The 17915-nt window shown below is 42.4% G+C and overlaps 1 protein-coding gene across 1 annotated transcript in view; it reads left to right on the top strand.

The window, feature by feature from the left end:
* PDE4B (phosphodiesterase 4B) overlaps positions 1-17915 on the top strand; it is a 489372-nt gene that overhangs the window by 379667 nt on the left and 91790 nt on the right. The window contains exon 6 of the mRNA XM_024119649.3: positions 4727-4776. Within this exon, the coding sequence (XP_023975417.1) occupies positions 4727-4776 (50 nt within the window). The remainder of the gene's footprint in view (positions 1-4726; positions 4777-17915) is intronic.

Raw genomic sequence — 17915 nt, 5'->3', positions numbered from 1 at the left:
GCCTAGTTGAGACAGACAAGAGAATGGGAATTGTAATGCAGTAAGGTCAGCACTAGGGTGGGACATAGGAAAGTATAGGTAGCCCAGTGACTAGTCACAGGACGGAAGGACCCTCTGAGGTGATGCCAGAGTGCAGTCCTAGAACATGTGAAGGAGTTTGCCGCTTAAAGAGGAGGAGAAAAGTGGTCAGATGAACAAAATATGTGCAAAGGGCCCAGCACCACAAACATATTCTGAGTCTGAGGAACAGTGAGGAGTATGTAAAACCAAGACTATAGAGGAAAAGGAAACCAGATAAAACATTCATATGGTATTTGGCTTCTCAAATCATTTTCACATCAGTGGTTCATTCAATCGACAGTTTACCAATATTTATGGAGTTCCTACCTTACGCGAGGCAAGCTGGTAGGTCCTGCAGAGGGCACATGAAAGGGGTCAGAACTGGAGTCCACCATCAATGGGTCATAGATTAGGGGTGGGGATAGTCCATGGCCATATGAGTAGTAACATGAGGAAATAACCCTGAAGGTACAAATGAAGCATCATGCGAGATTAGAGGAGGAATCATTTTTTAGCTTCCTTTTCGGGAAGGAAGAAAGTTTCCTGTTTTCTTGTTAGGTTCTTCTGGCTGGTCTAAGAATTAAGTGGACATGAGACAGATTAGTAGGAGAAAGTCAAACAGAAGTTTAATAGCATATATACATGGGAGAGGCCCAGGAAAACTAAGTAACTGGACAAAGTGGGTGAAATCCTCACCTTAAACACCATTTTCAGCTAAAGACCAAAGAGGATATTGTGGGATAGGGATTTGGGACTTGAAAAGGAAGGAAGGCAATTGACGTGGAAGTGGAAAAGCAAATGTTTGGTAAATAAATGTTTGCCAGACCATGTGGAGAGAGACAATGGCACACAGAATGGAATTTTAACAAACAGACTTTGCTGGGTTCCTCCCTGTCTACCATACCTTGTTCATACTATACTTATCTGTGGTCAGAGCTCCCTTCCTCTATTTACATTCTTTTAGGCTGTTAAGGGAAAGGTCAAAGTTTCTTCCTCAGTCTTTCGGGCATTTTCAGCTTGAAATAATCCATATGCCAAGAGCATTTTGGGTAGCAAGTTTTCCTCCCTACAACAACATTCTTTGGAGAAGATGGCATTTGACCTTTGAAGGTATGATTCTGATAATGGGTTTTTTTTTTCCTCACACATCCAAGCAATTCTCTGACACCAGCTGGGTGTCCTATAATTCAATTCAGTTCTGACATTATTAACTTGGAGATAGCGTCAGATCCCGTGGGTTAAGTACTCAGTCCTACAAGACTGCACCTCCGCCGCACACCCCTCTCCCACTACACACACTGGGGACACCAGTGGAAAGCCCAGGCTCTTGCCGGGGCTTCTGACCCACTGGCTATAGGTTGGAGGTTCCCACGAGCCCTTCCTTGGGTTCAATGAACTTGCTAGAGGGGCTCACAGAACCCAGAGAAACATTTTACTTACTAGATCACTGGTTTACTATAAAAGGATATGACTCAGGAGCAGCCAGATGGAAGAGATGCAGAGAGCAAAGAAGAGGGTGCCGGGGGAAGGAGCGCAGAGCTTTCACGCTCTCCAAGTGCATCACTCTCTCTGAATCTCCACGTGTTCACCAACGCAGTCTTTTTGAATTTTTATGAAGGCTTTGTTACAAAGGCATGATTGATTAAATCATTGGCCATTGGTGACTGAACTCAATCTCCAGGCTCTCTCCCCTCCCCAGAGGTTCAGGGTGGGCCTAAAGTTCAAACTCTCTAATCACATGGTTGGGTCCCCTGGCAACCCCCTCCTTAGGTTACGTAGTTGCTGGTCCAAAAGTCACCTCATTAACATAGCAAAAGACACCTTGATTGCTTTCCTCACTTAGGAAGCTCCAAGGATTTTAGGAGCTCTGTGCCAAAAATGGAGCCAAAGGCCAAATATATATGTATATTTCTTACCATAACTGGCAATGGCCAAAGGCCAAATATATATGTATATTTCTTACCATAACTGGCAATGTTATAGAATGGAGGTGATACTTAAATGTGCAGATTTGTGAGAGGAAAGCTTCCTTCACAGAGGAACGGCCCGAGCAGCGTCAGGAAAGGAATAGCACATGTTCAAGAAAAAGGAAGTGATCAAGTTTGGCCTTGGCAAAATATGAGTTAGTTCTTTCCCTCATTCATTCATTCATTCATTTTTCCATTCAATAAGTATTTACTGAGTGGTTGACATATAAAAGCATATGTTGAGGCCAAAGAGCAGACTTTGAATGCCAGGCTAAGGAGTTTGGAATTTAATCTCTTAATATTTCTGAAAAACAGCCGTCAGTATTAGTGCAGGTGTTATCAGCAGATGGGATAGTACAAAGAAAATGCACTTTGGATTCAGAAAGACTTAGCTTTGAACCCTGACCTTGCTGTTATAAGCCACGTGTGCTTCAGAATATTTCTTAACTTCTCTGAGCTTCAGTTTCCTTATCCTTAAAGTGAGATGATGATACCCTCAATGGAAGCTAAGAAGTACCCAGCACAGTACCTAGCAGCACAGTGCCTAGCAGAGAAAAGCACACATTGGATGGCAATTTCCCTTTGCTTGTCACCGCAGGAGAGCAGAATGTGTGATCCCAAAATATGCCACTTTGGCACGTGGATTATTTCGAGCTGAAGGCAATCAAGACCCAGCAGATTGAAGAAAAAACTTTTACCTCTCCTTCAACTACCTAAAATAATTGTAGTTGGGGGCCTGGCTGAAAGAGAGAGAGAGCTAATATCAGAGATAACTTTTATCTGAATGACCCATCTGTATGGCAGGGCAAACATCTAATTACAAATCATCTGCTTTTCTCATTGTCTGGTGAATGACCCTCCTAAGCTTTGAGGCCCTAGGCTCCTGTTCCATTCCTTAGCTCAGGATGACAGATAAGTCTCAACTGCTTGACTTGCCCTTGGGTCTCATATTCTTATGGGGCTCCCTGAAGTATGTAGTTAAATTTGTTTGTCACCTGTTAATCTGTCTTATGTCAATTTAATTAATAGACCAGCCAAAAGAACCTAGAAGGGTAGAGAAAATTTCCTCCCCTACATCATACGTGAAAATTTCATGCCACAGAGAGTTTAAAAGTACCTTGCCTAGAATCACCCAGCTAGTAAATGAGTGATAAATATAACCCCTGTCCATCAGACCCTGCAACAATAAGATATTTTTACCTTGAAGCTATATGACACCTAAGGGACCAAAAATGGGTTTGGAATACTTTAAATCTAGGAAAGTAATTTTGTGGCCACACCAGTAGGGAAACCCTTCCTTTTCAACCCTTTTGCAGGCCATTTAGAACCTGGCTTCCTCCCCAACCTTGCCTGTGCATCAGAATTCACAGAGCAATAGTAAAGTTACAGATTCTACCAAAAATGGGTTTGGAATACTTTAAATCTAGGAAAGTAATTTTGTGGCCACACCAGTAGGGAAACCCTTCCTTTTCAACCCTTTTGCAGGCCATTTAGAACCTGGCTTCCTCCCCAACCTTGCCAGAATTCACAGAGCAATAGTAAAGTTACAGATTCTCACGCCTTGTCCCAGATACCCTGAAATAGACCCTCCAGGGATGGGGAAGGGAATCATATTCTCAGTAGCTCCCCAAGTGATCAAATGGCGTCCATGTTTGAGACCCATTGGCCTGGAGTGCCACTCTCTTGCTCACTGCTAATATCCTGCTTGCTCTTTGGGGGGGCAGACGGCCCTCTATACCAATGGCTCTGGAATGTGGCCCCCAGATCAACAGCATCAGCACCACGTGGCACTAGTTAGAAATGCAAACTCTCAAGCCACCCCAAGCAGACTGAATCAGAAACCCTGGAAGTAAGGTTCAGCAGTGTGTCTTAATAAACTCTGCAGGTGATTCTCTGCACCCTAAAGTTTGAGGGCCACTGCTCTATCCTGTTTCTGGGAGGCTCTCTAGCAATGCACCCTGAATCCTGGAGAGTCTGGCAAAGCATGAGAAGGATGGCAAGAGCAGCAAAGAAAATCAGGGTTTTGCGGGGAGGGGGGTAAAAAAGATAAAAAAGGAAGAAAGAAAAACAAGAAAGAAAAGGAGAAGGAACCCTAATATTTGTGGAGCGTGCATTTGTTTGCTTGTTTCATTTGACTCAAGATGAGCAGGCTTGCTTTGTGATGTAGATTAATGCCCGGTTCGACCATGAAAAGCCTTTTCCGTAAGTTAGGCCACCTAGATTGCTGTTCCTAATAACTATGTGACCTTTGGCAAGTGATTTCATCTCTCTGGGTCTCAGATTTCTGAGGTGCAAAAGTGGGAGGCCTGGACTGATTAATCTCCAAGGGCTCCTCTGGCTGTAACTTTCTACAGCACTGTCCGAAAGAGTTGGGATTCATGCTTATATTTGGTGTCATTTCTGAGCAAGGGTATCACCTTTGGAGAGCCTCCTGGGGCAGGGAAACCTAAAGCAGAAGGACTGGTTAGGGACCTGGAGTAAATGACTTCCTTCCTGGAGTGCTGGAGGCTGTGCATAGGGAAATTCCAGGCCATCTGGATATGAGAATTGCAGTGAGTTATAGGAGCCCGCCTTCCAGAGATAGCGTTATGTCACTAGGTAGCTCATTCTGACCTGGAAAACGCCTCAGTGATCATGGGGGTGCAGGGAGGGGCTCATACAGAGGCTCAGACCTTCCTTTTTTCTCTCCCTCTCCACAGGAGGTCTCCGGCTGCTAATCAGCCATCTGTCTCCAGAGTCAACCTGCCAGGTAAGCCATGTCATGAGGCATATCTCCATGTTTCAAAATAACAAATATGCCTCTTTTCCAGAACCTTTTGTAGAATAATAGCATTTGTTTGCACATCACGGCCCTCCAAATAGGTCTCTTGGTGACCTTTCTCAAAGGCAGACTTGGAGCTTTCCTTCACTCCACGTGAAACCAAACAAAAAGCAGTATGAAATAATTTTCCCATCCTGTGCATGCCTCGGCTTTCAGAATGTGATGGATGTGTGGTCATGCTGCTTCCTAGAACAAGAGCAGGAGTGCAACTTTGACCTCAGCTTGCCGGCCCCAGTGAACTCCAGGAGAGCTAACCTCAAAGGTCCCAGGTGCTCCCACATTGGCCTCAGGGCCCCGTGGTGAATGCTAGTGGTTTTCCTCTTAGCGTCAACTATACATCCCACTTGAATCTACATCCTTTCCAGGTGTGAAACCAAAGGCTCTTTCCAGGTCACAAATCATTTCTTTTGGAGGTCATCCAACTTTGTTCCTCAAAGGTGTTTTTTTTTTGAGAGAAACCTAACCTCTCATTTTTTTTAGTACTGTGCATACACTTTTCATGTGGAGTTGAGAGCTGTGGAGAGGAAGGGCCACCTTGAAGGGACATCTTGGAGACGTGTTGGACATAAAATTCTTCTTGCCATAAGATGCAACCAGTTAGATGACATTTTTGAAAATGCAAAATGGAGTCTTTCCTCTTTAATCTGTCCCACTAGTATGGCAGTGGATTTGAGTAGAACCACAAGAGAAACAGTAAGATGAACTCATGCTGAGATCACCTAACACCTAATGTTGCGTCATAGGTTTCTGTTTCCCTCCGCTTTATTCTCATAATCTTCCATGCTCGGATGTTGTGTTTTCTTGCTGATATGATGGCCATACATATAACAGAAATAATACAAAAGTCCAACTTTTAAAAGAAGAGAACAAAGGCAGTAGGTTCCATTGGCTCACTGGCGTTTGAAGTATTAATGGTACATGCTTTAAAATATATGTTTGTGAGAAAAATATTGAGAACAAGAATAAAAGTAAAAGGAAGATATTAAGCAAAGTCAAGTTTACCTCTAGAGCCCCATGATATGAAATAGAAGAAAATGGTACTCTATCCATGGACTTTAAAAAGTGGTGTGCTGATGTACTATGTCCTTTAGAAGTTTTATAAAATGAAATGAAATAACTAGAGTGTTTTAACATGTAACTGGTGTTACATGCTGGAGATCAAAGGGGGTGGTTTCGAAACTCCTGTCATTTCATCATCTTAGCCCACTTGTGAGACACCATCACTACCATTTCTATTAGCCAAATTTACTAAGATGGTTTTGACAACAAATCGAATATTTAAACTATGTTTTCTTTTTCTTGTAATAAATACTGACAAACATCAGGAGAATATGTGATATTTATGGTTCTATAAATTAGCTCATTAGCCAAAGATGCTGTTGGAAAGATCACGTTGTGATTATTGGCACGGTAACTACAGCTTGGCAAGTACAGAGTCTTTTGCTAAATTCTTTTAAAACAATGGAGCAAAGAAATGACAATACCACTTAGGCAATTTGTTTTTGTCTGTCTTTGTGGCAAACTACAAAAATCCTGACTTTTCATTGGGCAGAGAATGTAGCGATACCAATTATTACATAATTATAGGTTTCAAAACCTTCTTAATGCTTAACCACAGTCAAAAAAGGAAGGAGGACACACACATCCTGTGTTTTGTTTTTATTATCAGCTTAAATAAGTCAGGCAGATTTTTCCTGTTATTTTAATATTTATCAGCATATGACAAAGAGGTGTGTTTAAATAGAAACTTTAAAGGGGAATGAAAAATAAGTGGCTCACAGCACACACAAAAAAATGAAAGCTGCAATGCTACTTTAAAAAATGATTTATCGTGATAATGAGATCAGGTTTTCATTTATTAGCACTGATGCTGAACTCATGTATTTCAATTGAAATCTAAGATAAAAGATACAAGAAACCACAATAATTTAAACAGATTTAACAACAACCCAGTTTGTTGGGAAAGCCTGGCTGACTTAGGTAACTGTATTCTTGTATAAAAAGCAAGTTTAAGAGAGAGACAGAGAAAAGCCAGAGGAAAGACTTTTTTTCTTTTTAAAACGTTTTTTAAAATGCATCTAAATGAAGGAAATGCAATTCATTTTAAAAGCTAGTTGTCAAAAACCATGGTTACATTGTACATTGGTTACATTGTACATTGGTTACAAATGTACATTGGTACATTTGCTCTTACAAATTGATCGTCAACTGAAAAAATTCATAGGGGAAGTCAAAGCAAATCTCTCAGTCTGCAGTACCTTTCTCCTCACAGTTTAACCAAGCTTATTGTTTTTAGCTCTCATGCTACAGTACAGATTTCCCTCTTCTGCAAAGGCATCCAGATTTTTTTTTTTTTAAATCAATGTAATTGCTCCCTTTTTTGTGCTCTGGAGAGAATTCCATTCTAGGATATACTCCAATTTGTGGCTTATATGTCTCCTCCATTGGAGCTCCTTGAAGCCTGGGTCTGTCTATACCTTATTCCTCTCTTTATCATTTAAGATACTTTTGCATAGTTACTTTCACATAGTAGGAAGATAGGTAAATGTTGAATTGAGCAGGAGAACTACATAAAGTTTAGGGACTTTATCTTAAGGAAAATGCTCATAAATTAAATTTTAATAATGAGTCAGTATTTTACCTCCATGGCTATGAAAAACCATGCATGTTTTTACTGTTAAAAATCAGTTATTGCATTGAAATTGAAAGAAGTTCGAGACACATTCTATAACTGCACTATCTAAATCTATATTTTAGTATGGTCACATAGATTTTGAACAAAAATAGTTAAATCAAAAAAGTTGGCATTTTATACTTTAAATAGGAAAGCCAGAGTAAAGTAATAGAGGATTTAAAACCCAGAAAATATAGCAATGTGGAAATCATATGCTCCCACATTAAGGAGAAAATGTAGTAAACCCTCCTGGGGGTGTTGAAAATGTTAATGCTGTGGAGTTTAATGAGCATCTCGATTTTTATCACATTTTGCCTTTTCCCAAGCATGAATTCCAGGCCTTCTCTACATGATATGTAAGGATTGGAACAGAAAGGGGAAAAAATAGAATTGAAAAAAGAACACTCCAAACAAGGCAGGAACTTGATAATTTATCGAGGAACTTGGGTTCTGTCATCTATACACATTCAAACTGGAAAATTGAAGTAATTCTCAGGATTTCAGGCCCCCAAATTATTTTCAACAGAAAAAAAAAGATAACTGAGGAAAATTACTGTGTATGTGTGTGTGTGTGTGTGTGTGTGTACATGAGTGTGTGTGCATATGTATGTTGTATGTGTAGTGTGTGTGTGTGTGTGTGTGTGTGTGTGTGTGTAGGATAATTGTCCCACTTTCCCACCCAAACCATCCCTTGCTTTTGCATGCATTTCAGTAGTGATCATGGGTATGTCATGAAAGTAAGAATTTACTGAAAAGATAAATCATCAAGTGTTCACTGCCTTTACGAAATGATCGTTTGCTTTGCAAAGGATTAGAGAAGTATTCCTTTTAATGACCAGCACTTCTGATTATTATAAATGTGACTTGATTTTTAATAATATGTATCATATATGGAACATTTTAGCAGCCAAATCAATGTGTAAGGTGGAATATTCTACACTAATTTTCTTCTTCCAAAGTTTACTAATAAACATATTGAGCAGGAACATCACCCATGTAACAGATAAGATGTTTTGAAGAACAACCCCCAAGGCCATGGGTCATCGGAAATTACAGCAAGCCATGTCACAAAGATGACTAGAGCATTGCCTTGAGGACTTCAGGCTAGACTGCTGCAGACCCGAAGTGTCTCTCAGCCTGGGTATCCACAGCCTCGGCTCATGATGGTTTTCAACACCAGTCAATTAGTTGTATTTCAAGAAAAGCCTATGTATGGAGAAATAGGATGAGACAATACAGGGCTTTCCAGTAAGTCTGAAATAGCTGGGCCTAAGTGAGAAACAGACTTAATTAATATTTTTTAGTACTCCTAGGAATCCATTTCTTCTAATATGTGTCCTCTAGGTCATTCTGGGGAGGAAATGGCTTTTTACCGGTTGATAAAACAGAAGAGACTTTCTCCTAAGAAGCCTGTTTCTCAGTATGAGTTCCTCCCATGTCTTTGCTTGATTATGAATATCCCCCTGGAGGTTCATGTGGATGTGTCAGACGCAGGGGCTATTTGAGGAGTAAACAAGAGGCTCGGTGAGTTACCTTGGATCTTAAGAAATTCGGAAAGTCATGACCTTGATTCAGTTTTCATTCTTTGCCAGAGCAGCCAGAGCCTAGGCTGAGAGATAGGCTGTGTGTGCACCAGTAAAGGGCTCTCTGAGAATGACAGCAATGGCCTGAGAGCTGATCTGAGTCAGATGACTGGAAATGAAGCCCAGCACAAGCAGAACGTTTGCTCCGTTTCCACATTAAGCAAGAACTGTCAAGCAGGGTTACAACACTTACAACAAATACTAATAAAATCGATCTTGTTACCAAAGGCTATGGCCACTCATGAAAAAGGAGAAATTGGAGGGAATTACAAACAAAAAGGAAGGAAGGAAGGAAGAAAGGAAGGAAGGAAGAAAGAAAGAAAGAAAGAAAGAAAGAAAGAAAGAAAGAAAGAAAGAAAGAAAGAAAGAAAGGAAGAAAGAGAAAAAAGAAAAAGAAAAGAAAGGGAGAGAGAGGGAGGAAAGGAAAAAAAGAAAAAAACAAAAATATCAGATATTTTTTTTCTTTGTTCTGAATGCTGTGTGGCCTGAATTATTGGGATAATTGCCTTAATTATTCACCTTGAGTATTTAGACAGTCTGCATACAGGACGATAGGGCAGATGCACTAGAAAAGTCCTAGCCATTCGGAGAATAATTTCACAAATGGTTGTCTTATAAGAATTGCTTTTGTCTAAATTAGCCCTCCTGCTGTAAGTTTACCTCAGAACATCAACATTAAGTTGTTTATATGGATTTGCAATTATTCCATATGTGTCTAAAATTAGGTAAGTGTAAGTTGCAAAAAAAAAAACATTGACAGGTCAACTAAAGTGTGAATAGTTAAAATGTTACCCTTGAGCAAATGTTACCAAAAATAATACCCTGCCCATTAATTGCTATTCCACTATTTGGAAATTAATTTCTAAATTTAGTGTGAATGTTTTTTAGTATTAAATGGAACTGATGAGACCCTTAGCATCTCAACTCTCACTTGCTGCCTAAAGACTGGAGTTCATTCCGCCTGGATTCCACTTCACGTTTTTTGTACTGCTGAGAAACACCATCCACCCACCCCCCTGAAAGTTGGAATCATGCATGTTAGTAAGTATTTCAGTTATGCTATTGACGTCAATGGAGTCATTAAATAGATTGCTGGCCCTCCCAGAAGCAAATCGCTGCCAGGGACCTAGATACAGACACGTTTTTTACAAAGACAACCATCAGGTTTTGCTATAGCAGTGAGCCAGAGAAAGGGAAAAGTTTATACTGTAGCAGACCTATCTCCAAACACAGTTTCTTTCTTTTTTTTTTGCCTCTTAGTTCCGGCCTTTCTTTCTCTTTGGTTACAGTAAGCTCAGACAAAGCTTAGATATTGTTGCCTGAAGGCTTTGTGTGCAAAAGCATCTCCTGTCATTGAGACCCTAAAGGGAGACACCCCACTTTTACAACTGTGTCTCACCTTTAGCTCTGCACAGCCCATCCTGATGTTTATTTGGTGACATAAATTATGTAGGCAAATCACTATTGTCTACCCGTAAGACCGTGCGTGATAGTTCCCTGAATACAGTTTCCTGCACATGCACATGCACGCACACACACACACACACACACACACACACACAATTTTGCCCTGTCTGTTGCTTCTATGTGTCTTCTAGCTGCAGCCTGTCATCTATGACTCAACCTCTATGCAGCCAGCCGGCACTGTGCTGTAGCAGCACCGGGGCTCTAAAGCAAAGGTGGAGGACGAGGCTGGGAAAAAAGCTTCCCTTGTCTCAGCTGCCTCATCCGCAGAGCCCCGCAGGAGGCTGCCCACGTGCCTGTGTCCTCCCAAACCCCAGCTGCTGCCAGCCTCAAGCCTGGTCATGCAGCTCCCAGGCGTGTCAGAGAGAGCCCTTCAGGAAACATCTGTCTGTTTCTGGGTGTTCTTGACAGCTCTGTTTACCTGGACGGCCCCAGCAGTCAGAGCCAAATCCTCCCCTCACACCTGGAGTCTCCTACCTCCCCCTCCCAGACTCAGAGTCAGGGAACCATCTTGAGCAGACAGCTTTCTTCATATCCGGTTGTCAGAATCTACCATGTTGGCTCAGCACTCATCTCCCTTCTCCACCCTGTCCCTTTCCTCCCTGCTCTCCTTATCAGTAAGTGTGTACATACTTATCAGTAAGTATGTACAGGAATGCTAGACATCCAGCCACCTTTAGTAACCCCTTTGGGTTCATCTGGAGGCCCAGACCCATCCCTCCCTCCACCACTTCTTCTTTTCCCATATTCCTGGCTTTGAGTGGCTGTTCACTATCTTTTATCTTGCTCTTCGCCTCCCACGGACAATTCTTGTAGTCATTTTCTCTAATCTTACACCCTCCTTTTCCTCCCCATCTCCTCTCCTTCAGTTGAGCGTGTCATTTTCCCTTCCTAAGCCATTGTGGTGGCCCTCCAACTTGGTTTATTGTGCTCAGTCTTTCCCCACTTCAATCCACCTTCTATTCTGGTACTAGAATTATTCTTCTAAAACCCAATTATGTTGTTTTCCGAGTTGGTTAACCTTTACCTTCGGGATAAGATCCTTACTTCTCACCAGGTATGCAAAGTCTTTCAGAATTTGTTTCTAATTCCTTCTTTGTCCTCACCTCCCCCTTTAACCCCTGGCCCCGTGCATAGCTAATGGCTGAGATGCACTGAACTTACTGTCCCTCAAATACGCCAGGCTCTTCCTTGCCTTCCTGCCTTTGTACATGCTGTTCTTTCTGCCTGGGCTGCCCGTCCCAGAAAATATCATTCACATATTCAGCTCAGGGATTTTCTTACGTTGTCACAGTGAATGAGTTCTTTATACCCTCTGATTATTGGACTCTAGAGTCTGGACTAAACTAAATATAGAGTCTCAATCCAGGGCCTGATATATAGTATATGCTCAGTAAATACTAGTTCCTTTACCCATTCCCATCTGGAAAGTGCATTTCTTATCCTTCAGATCTCAACATATATGCCATCTTCCACAACTCATCCAAAACCACTCTCAATTATTATCTCAAAATCTCAATTATTGCACTTGTTATATTTTGCTGTAATCTTTATTTTAATGTTCACCTCTTCTAAACTGAGAGTGTCCCAAATAAAGTATGAATCCTCTTTTTATAGCATAAGATCTGGAACATAGTAGATGCTCAATAAATGCTTATGGAATGATGAGACAAAAGGGTGAATGCTTGTTTCTGAATCAAAAGGGATTGGAAAGGAGCTGAGGCTCATAGTTGGCTTCGTTCGGCCTGGCCTAAATATCTTCTAGCTCTCAGCCGTGTGCCCAGTACCAGCATCCCTGGATAATCTTGACTGCAGGTGACTTTCCTTCACTCAAAGTGAACTCTTTATTATCCATCACTTCAGCAAGAAGCGACAGTGTTAAAAGAAATGGAAAAAAATGAAAATGACTATATGTGACTAGTTTCTTGCACTATACTATGCTCTTCATGTCTAGCACAGAGCCTGGCACAAAGTAGGTACTCAGCATATTGAACTGAATTGGCTTGGGATCATGGGTCGACCCTTTAGACAAGTTACTTCTCTGAGACTCAGTTTTCTTATCTGGAAAATGGGTATTTTAATATTCTACTCTTAAAATTGCAGGAAAGACTAAATGAGAAAAGCTATGTATAGGGATTAACAGTGAAGACTCTGGAGCCACGCTGCCTCTCTCAAATACTCTCTCCACCACTGTGTGATCTTGGGACAGTGTCCCAGTTGCCTCCTCTATAAAGCTGTGATGGAAATCGTACATATCTCATATGTTGGTTATAAGAATTAAATACATAAACACATGTAAAACACTTAGAATAGCTCCCGGCCCTTAGAAAGTGTCAATATTGGTATCGATATTATTAGTGTTGTACAACACACTTCCCCTAGCACCCAGCACAAAGCACATGGTCAGTGTGTGACAGGTGAGAGCTCAGGCCTGCTGGCATCAGTAGGGAACCAAAACAAGCCTTGTAGAGATCTTTCTAGAAGGTTCTGATCACATTCTCTTTCATAGTAATACAATCTAGAAGGCAGTCTTTTTTTGAAAGATTCTTTCCCCTTGAAACCGCGAAAATCTGATTTTTTGGAAGTAGATTTAGAGCTGAAGATAGGAGTCTCCAGGACATACAGTGGGAAGCTAAGGGAGCTGGGGGCAGAATGCAGCTGTTACCAAATGTAACAGAACACAACACAAGTGTGACTTTTTCTCTTAAAATCAGAGTGTGAAGAAGAAAGTCCAATTAGCATGCTGATAAGCTGGATCTTAGTTAAGTGAGAGTTTTCTTTTGTATAAACCTGAGAGGACTTCACTTCATAGGATAGAATAATTGCAGCCACACAACCCATTACGGTTGTATGTAAAAACCATGTTCAGGGTTAGGCACACACCTACACAGGCACAGGTGCTTCAACCCACAGAGCTCAGCAGAGAACAGCAGCATAAGCTGGTGCAGAGCTTCTAGTTGGAGAGAAGACAGAACCTACTAGCAGAGTCAGCATCAGAGAGGGCTTTGACTCCTTTTGGAAAACTTTTATGCCTCTCTCAATACCCCCGTGTCCACCTACTGCCTTCTCTCCTCTTTATTGGGAGGGAGGGAGATGAGAAGGAGCTCGGTTGGCCTAGAAAAGGATGAATGTGGACATTGGGAGGTGAAGGAGGAAGGAAGAGGACCATCTAAGTTCCCCTTTCTCCCTCCTGCATCCCCAAAACCACTTGATCCCAGGCAGGCAGGGTGAATTCATCTTGCTTGCTTCTCATCTGGCCAGCACTTCATGGAGTTGCCTCCAGAGCTGTTCTCGGAAACCAGGAGCATTTCAGGGAACAGCCCTTTCACCAGAGAGAAGAGAAACAAAGCAGGGACTGTCCCCTAGAAATAGAGAACAGGCAACAGAACTCACTGGATCTTTGTCTTGGTTTATTGTCTTGACTTACTCCCAGCTAGAGCTATTGACATGGACCAAAAGTGACCCCTCGGAGGTTTGTGTACTTTTCCCACCCCCTCTTTGACTGTGTCCTCGGAGCGAGCTTGGGCCATGGAGATTATCCAGCTCATTTGATCCGTGGAGGCAGCCAGGTCAGATAATGCAGCCTTTGCCCCTGTCCCTCAGTTACTCTTTGGGCTTCACATTCCTGGGGTCTAGTCTGGCTAGTGCTGCTGGCTAGTACACTAGATCATTTCCAGCACCCCACGTGCCTGCCTCTGATTGCAGGAGAAGAACTCCTGTTCCATGCTGGGCACTGTGCTCGGCCCTCCGCAGACATTATTTTCTCACCAACTGAACCGTTTTGCCAATGTTATTGTCCTTGTTTCACAGATTTAGAAAAGGAGGCTCAGTGGGTATATGGGGCTTACTCAAGACACACTGTTAGTACGTGATTAAGTCCGAACTGAAACCTAGATCTGTGTTTCTTGAAAACCCATGCTCTTCCCTCTAGTCTAGACCACACCGTCCTGGCCTCCCCACACTGTAAACCTCGGATGTTATAACGAACGGAAAAGGGGTGGTTAGAATTTCACAACAGGAGAGAAACCAAAGGAACTGAGTTATCTGCAGCCTCAATAAGTACTATATAATAGAGAATTTCCCTTAATTCCTTTGTCATCTATCCCTCTCATTGTAATGTGTAAGTCTTGAGAGAAATGTTTCATATACATCCATTATTCATTTATTCAATAAACATTTGTTAGATACCTACTGTATATGAGACACTGTACTAGGCACTGGGGATACAATGATAGAGAATTCAGAGAAGAGAATGAATTCAGACCCTGACCTTGTAGAGCTTACTGCCCAGGAAATGTCAAATGAATACGTACATGATTATACATTTGATCATTGTAATGAAGAAAAGTACAGAATGCTATAATATTGCCTCATCTTTTCACCTGTGAAAGTGGGAATAATACTAGTTCTTCCCATAAGAATTGTTATAAAATTTAAATGTTATTGTAAGTAAAACATTTAGAACATTGCCTACCAACTAGTGTTATTTACTGTTTGCTCTAATTATCATTATCATTGGTTATGATTGGGATTAATGTAGATTAGGGGATGGGGAGGCCCTTTGTAAATAAATGACTTGGACTTGAGACCTAAACACTGAGTAGGAGCTGGGTGTGTGGAGACAGGGACTAACACCTAAAAGGTGCTACAGCCAGAGACCTGGATTGATAGAGGGACGGCAAGGCGCAAGGCCAGAGAGGTCCAGAGAGGCCAGATGGGGCAGAGCATTTGTAAGCCATGGTTGAACGTGTAGCTTTTATTCTAAATCCAGTTGGGGAGCCATTAAAGGATTTTGAGAACGAGGTTGACATGTTCTGATTTGAACTTTAAATACAGTACTTCCTGAACCACAAGTCTGGGCTTGTGCCCACACCTCCTATGTGCTCCCTAGCACCTGTGCTTTCTCTATCAGGATACTCAGCACCTGCCCCTTCTGTCCACCTGCACAGTTAAGAAGGCAACCTCGGAAGCCAGCCTGCCTGAGTTTAGTTCTGGTTCTATTCCTTTCTTTCTGTATGATTGTAGGTAAGTAATTCAATGTCTCTGGGCCGTGTCTCTGGTTTCCTCATCTGTACAATGGGGAAAATAATAGGACCTTTGGCAGAGGATACTATTGTTATGAGAGCTAAATGAATTTATGTAAAGTGTCTAGAACAATGGCTGGCACTCAGAAAGCACTAAATAAATGCTAATACTCTTAACATATTGTAACTGCCTATTTTCTTGATTGCTTTCACCATTAGCTGTATGGTCAGTGCCTGGCACAGGGCAGGTGCTCAAAAACCTACTGAAAAAAGAATTAACAACGAAAGAGAGGTAGTGCAACGAATTGTAAGTAAAAGGAGAGAAATATGGCTGTTCTACTCATGGAAAAATGGACTTCCTTGAGTCAGGGGTGCATTCTGATAAGGAGGAGCTTACTTACGGGGGACAGAGAAACTGAATGACTTTGCAGCTGCCCGGCTGCTCCAGCTTTGGAGAACTTGAAACAGTGGGACAAAAATTTGTTTCAGAATCTAGATTGCCATCTGCGCAAAAAGAAAATTGGGCTCATGAAAGAAAGCCGTTTCATTTTCCTAGGCCATGTGACTGTCTCTCTGAAGGCAAAGGCAAGGCTGACCCTCCGGAGTTCTCTTGTGCTCGCTTTGGAAGGACAGTCCCACCAAAGAGCCAGTCATCCTACCAAGAACTTGACACACTTTGATTTCCTTTTCATCCCTGCATTGCTAGTAGGGCCTCAAGCTAACAGAGGCTCAGTTCTAGGAAGTCAACACACACCTTAAGTGTGGTACATAAGCATGGAGAGAGGCTTTTCACATGTTTGTACAGCTGGGCAGTCTTAGGCGCTCAGCTCCTTTACATCTACATGCAGAGCACCTGCCCGGACAAACAGTGAATCCTTTGGCTCCCTAAATGTGCCAGCTCAATGCCGTGTGCGTGTGTGCGTGCGTGAGTGCATGCGCATGACGGTTTGTTACTTTTTTTTAATCCCAGGGGAAAATAAGGGTTCTTCTCATGCCTTTTGTCAACACCATGCGTCTCTGTCTTCACTGAGCTGGTTTTCCATTATTTCTTCCTCTCTCATCCCAGTTTTGACCAGCCTGTCTCTCTTTACCCTCAGGACGTTTCTAGGCCTCCCTCTGCTTTACCACTCTCTCCACGCCCCTCACACTTCCAAACCACCTTGCCTGAAGTCCTTTTTTTGGGGGGGCGGTGAGGGTAGGCCACGCTGCGAGGCTTGTGGAATCTTAATTCTCTGACCAGGGATGGAACCCATGCCCCCTACAGCGGAAGCGTGGAGTCCTAACCCCTGGATCACCAGGAAATTCCCCATCCTCTTAATCTGACTCAAAAATTACCTGTGGAAAGCCTCCTGCAATTAGTCCTGCCTAGTGTCATAACTGCCCAGTCTAATTACATTATATTGGACTATGCATGTCCTGTGTTGCTTTTTAAAAGCATCCTAGGGGCTTCCCTGGTGGCGCAGTGGTTGCGCGTCCGCCTGCCGATGCAGGGGAACCGGGTTCGCGCCCCGGTCTGGGAGGATACCACATGCCGCGGAGCGGCTGGGCCCGTGAGCCATGGCCGCTGAGCCTGCGCGTCCGGAGCCTGTGCTCCGCAACGGGAGAGGCCACAACAGAGGGAGGCCCGTGTACCGCAAAAAAAAATAAAAATAAAAAAAAAATTAAAAGCATCCTAGTTCTTTAGGCCATGGGCCTAAGTTTTCTTCAGGTCTTGAGTAACTTGTTTTACTCAACTTCTAGAAACACTTAACCTCTACCTCCTCTTTTTCTACAGCACTGGAATGTGCTACTTCTCATCTATTTCCTAACTTTGTTGGAGGAATTACTTATTACCCTCCCCTCCTCCCACCCCTGACTCCTCAAGTTTCTCTGGAGGGAATTCACTCCAGTCTTTGACAGAGAACAGTCTTTCTTCACCATTCTGTGCTACCAGGGCAGAAAGCAAAGGCAGATTACAGTGGGTGGAATTTGTAAGAGATTTTTGTGTCCATGAGCCATTTACCCCGTTAGAGATTTGGCAGAAAATAGAAGGGGTTTCTCTGGGAAGTGACTCATTCTACCTTTCCCTGTTGGAAGAGCACTTGTCTAGATAGATGTCGAAAGTTTAACTTGGGATTCCATCATTCAGCAGAAGGGTGGACTTGGTCAATTCTGAGATGTTTCTGCATTAGGAGTATCTGTGAGAGAACGGTGGTTTGATCAATTAGTTTCAGCTCTACACTGCCCCCAAAGTGTGTATTTCCAAAGAGCTCTCCATAAAGCACTTGTTTCAATTACAAGGCATGGGAGAGAAGTATTAACATACTATTAGACCCCTACTAA

This window comes from Physeter macrocephalus, chromosome 4, assembly GCF_002837175.3.
Source record: "Physeter macrocephalus isolate SW-GA chromosome 4, ASM283717v5, whole genome shotgun sequence".
Lineage (NCBI taxonomy): Eukaryota > Metazoa > Chordata > Mammalia > Artiodactyla > Physeteridae > Physeter > Physeter macrocephalus.
Note: the sequence above shows the minus strand (reverse complement) of the source record. Positions and strands in the feature narration are given on the sequence as shown.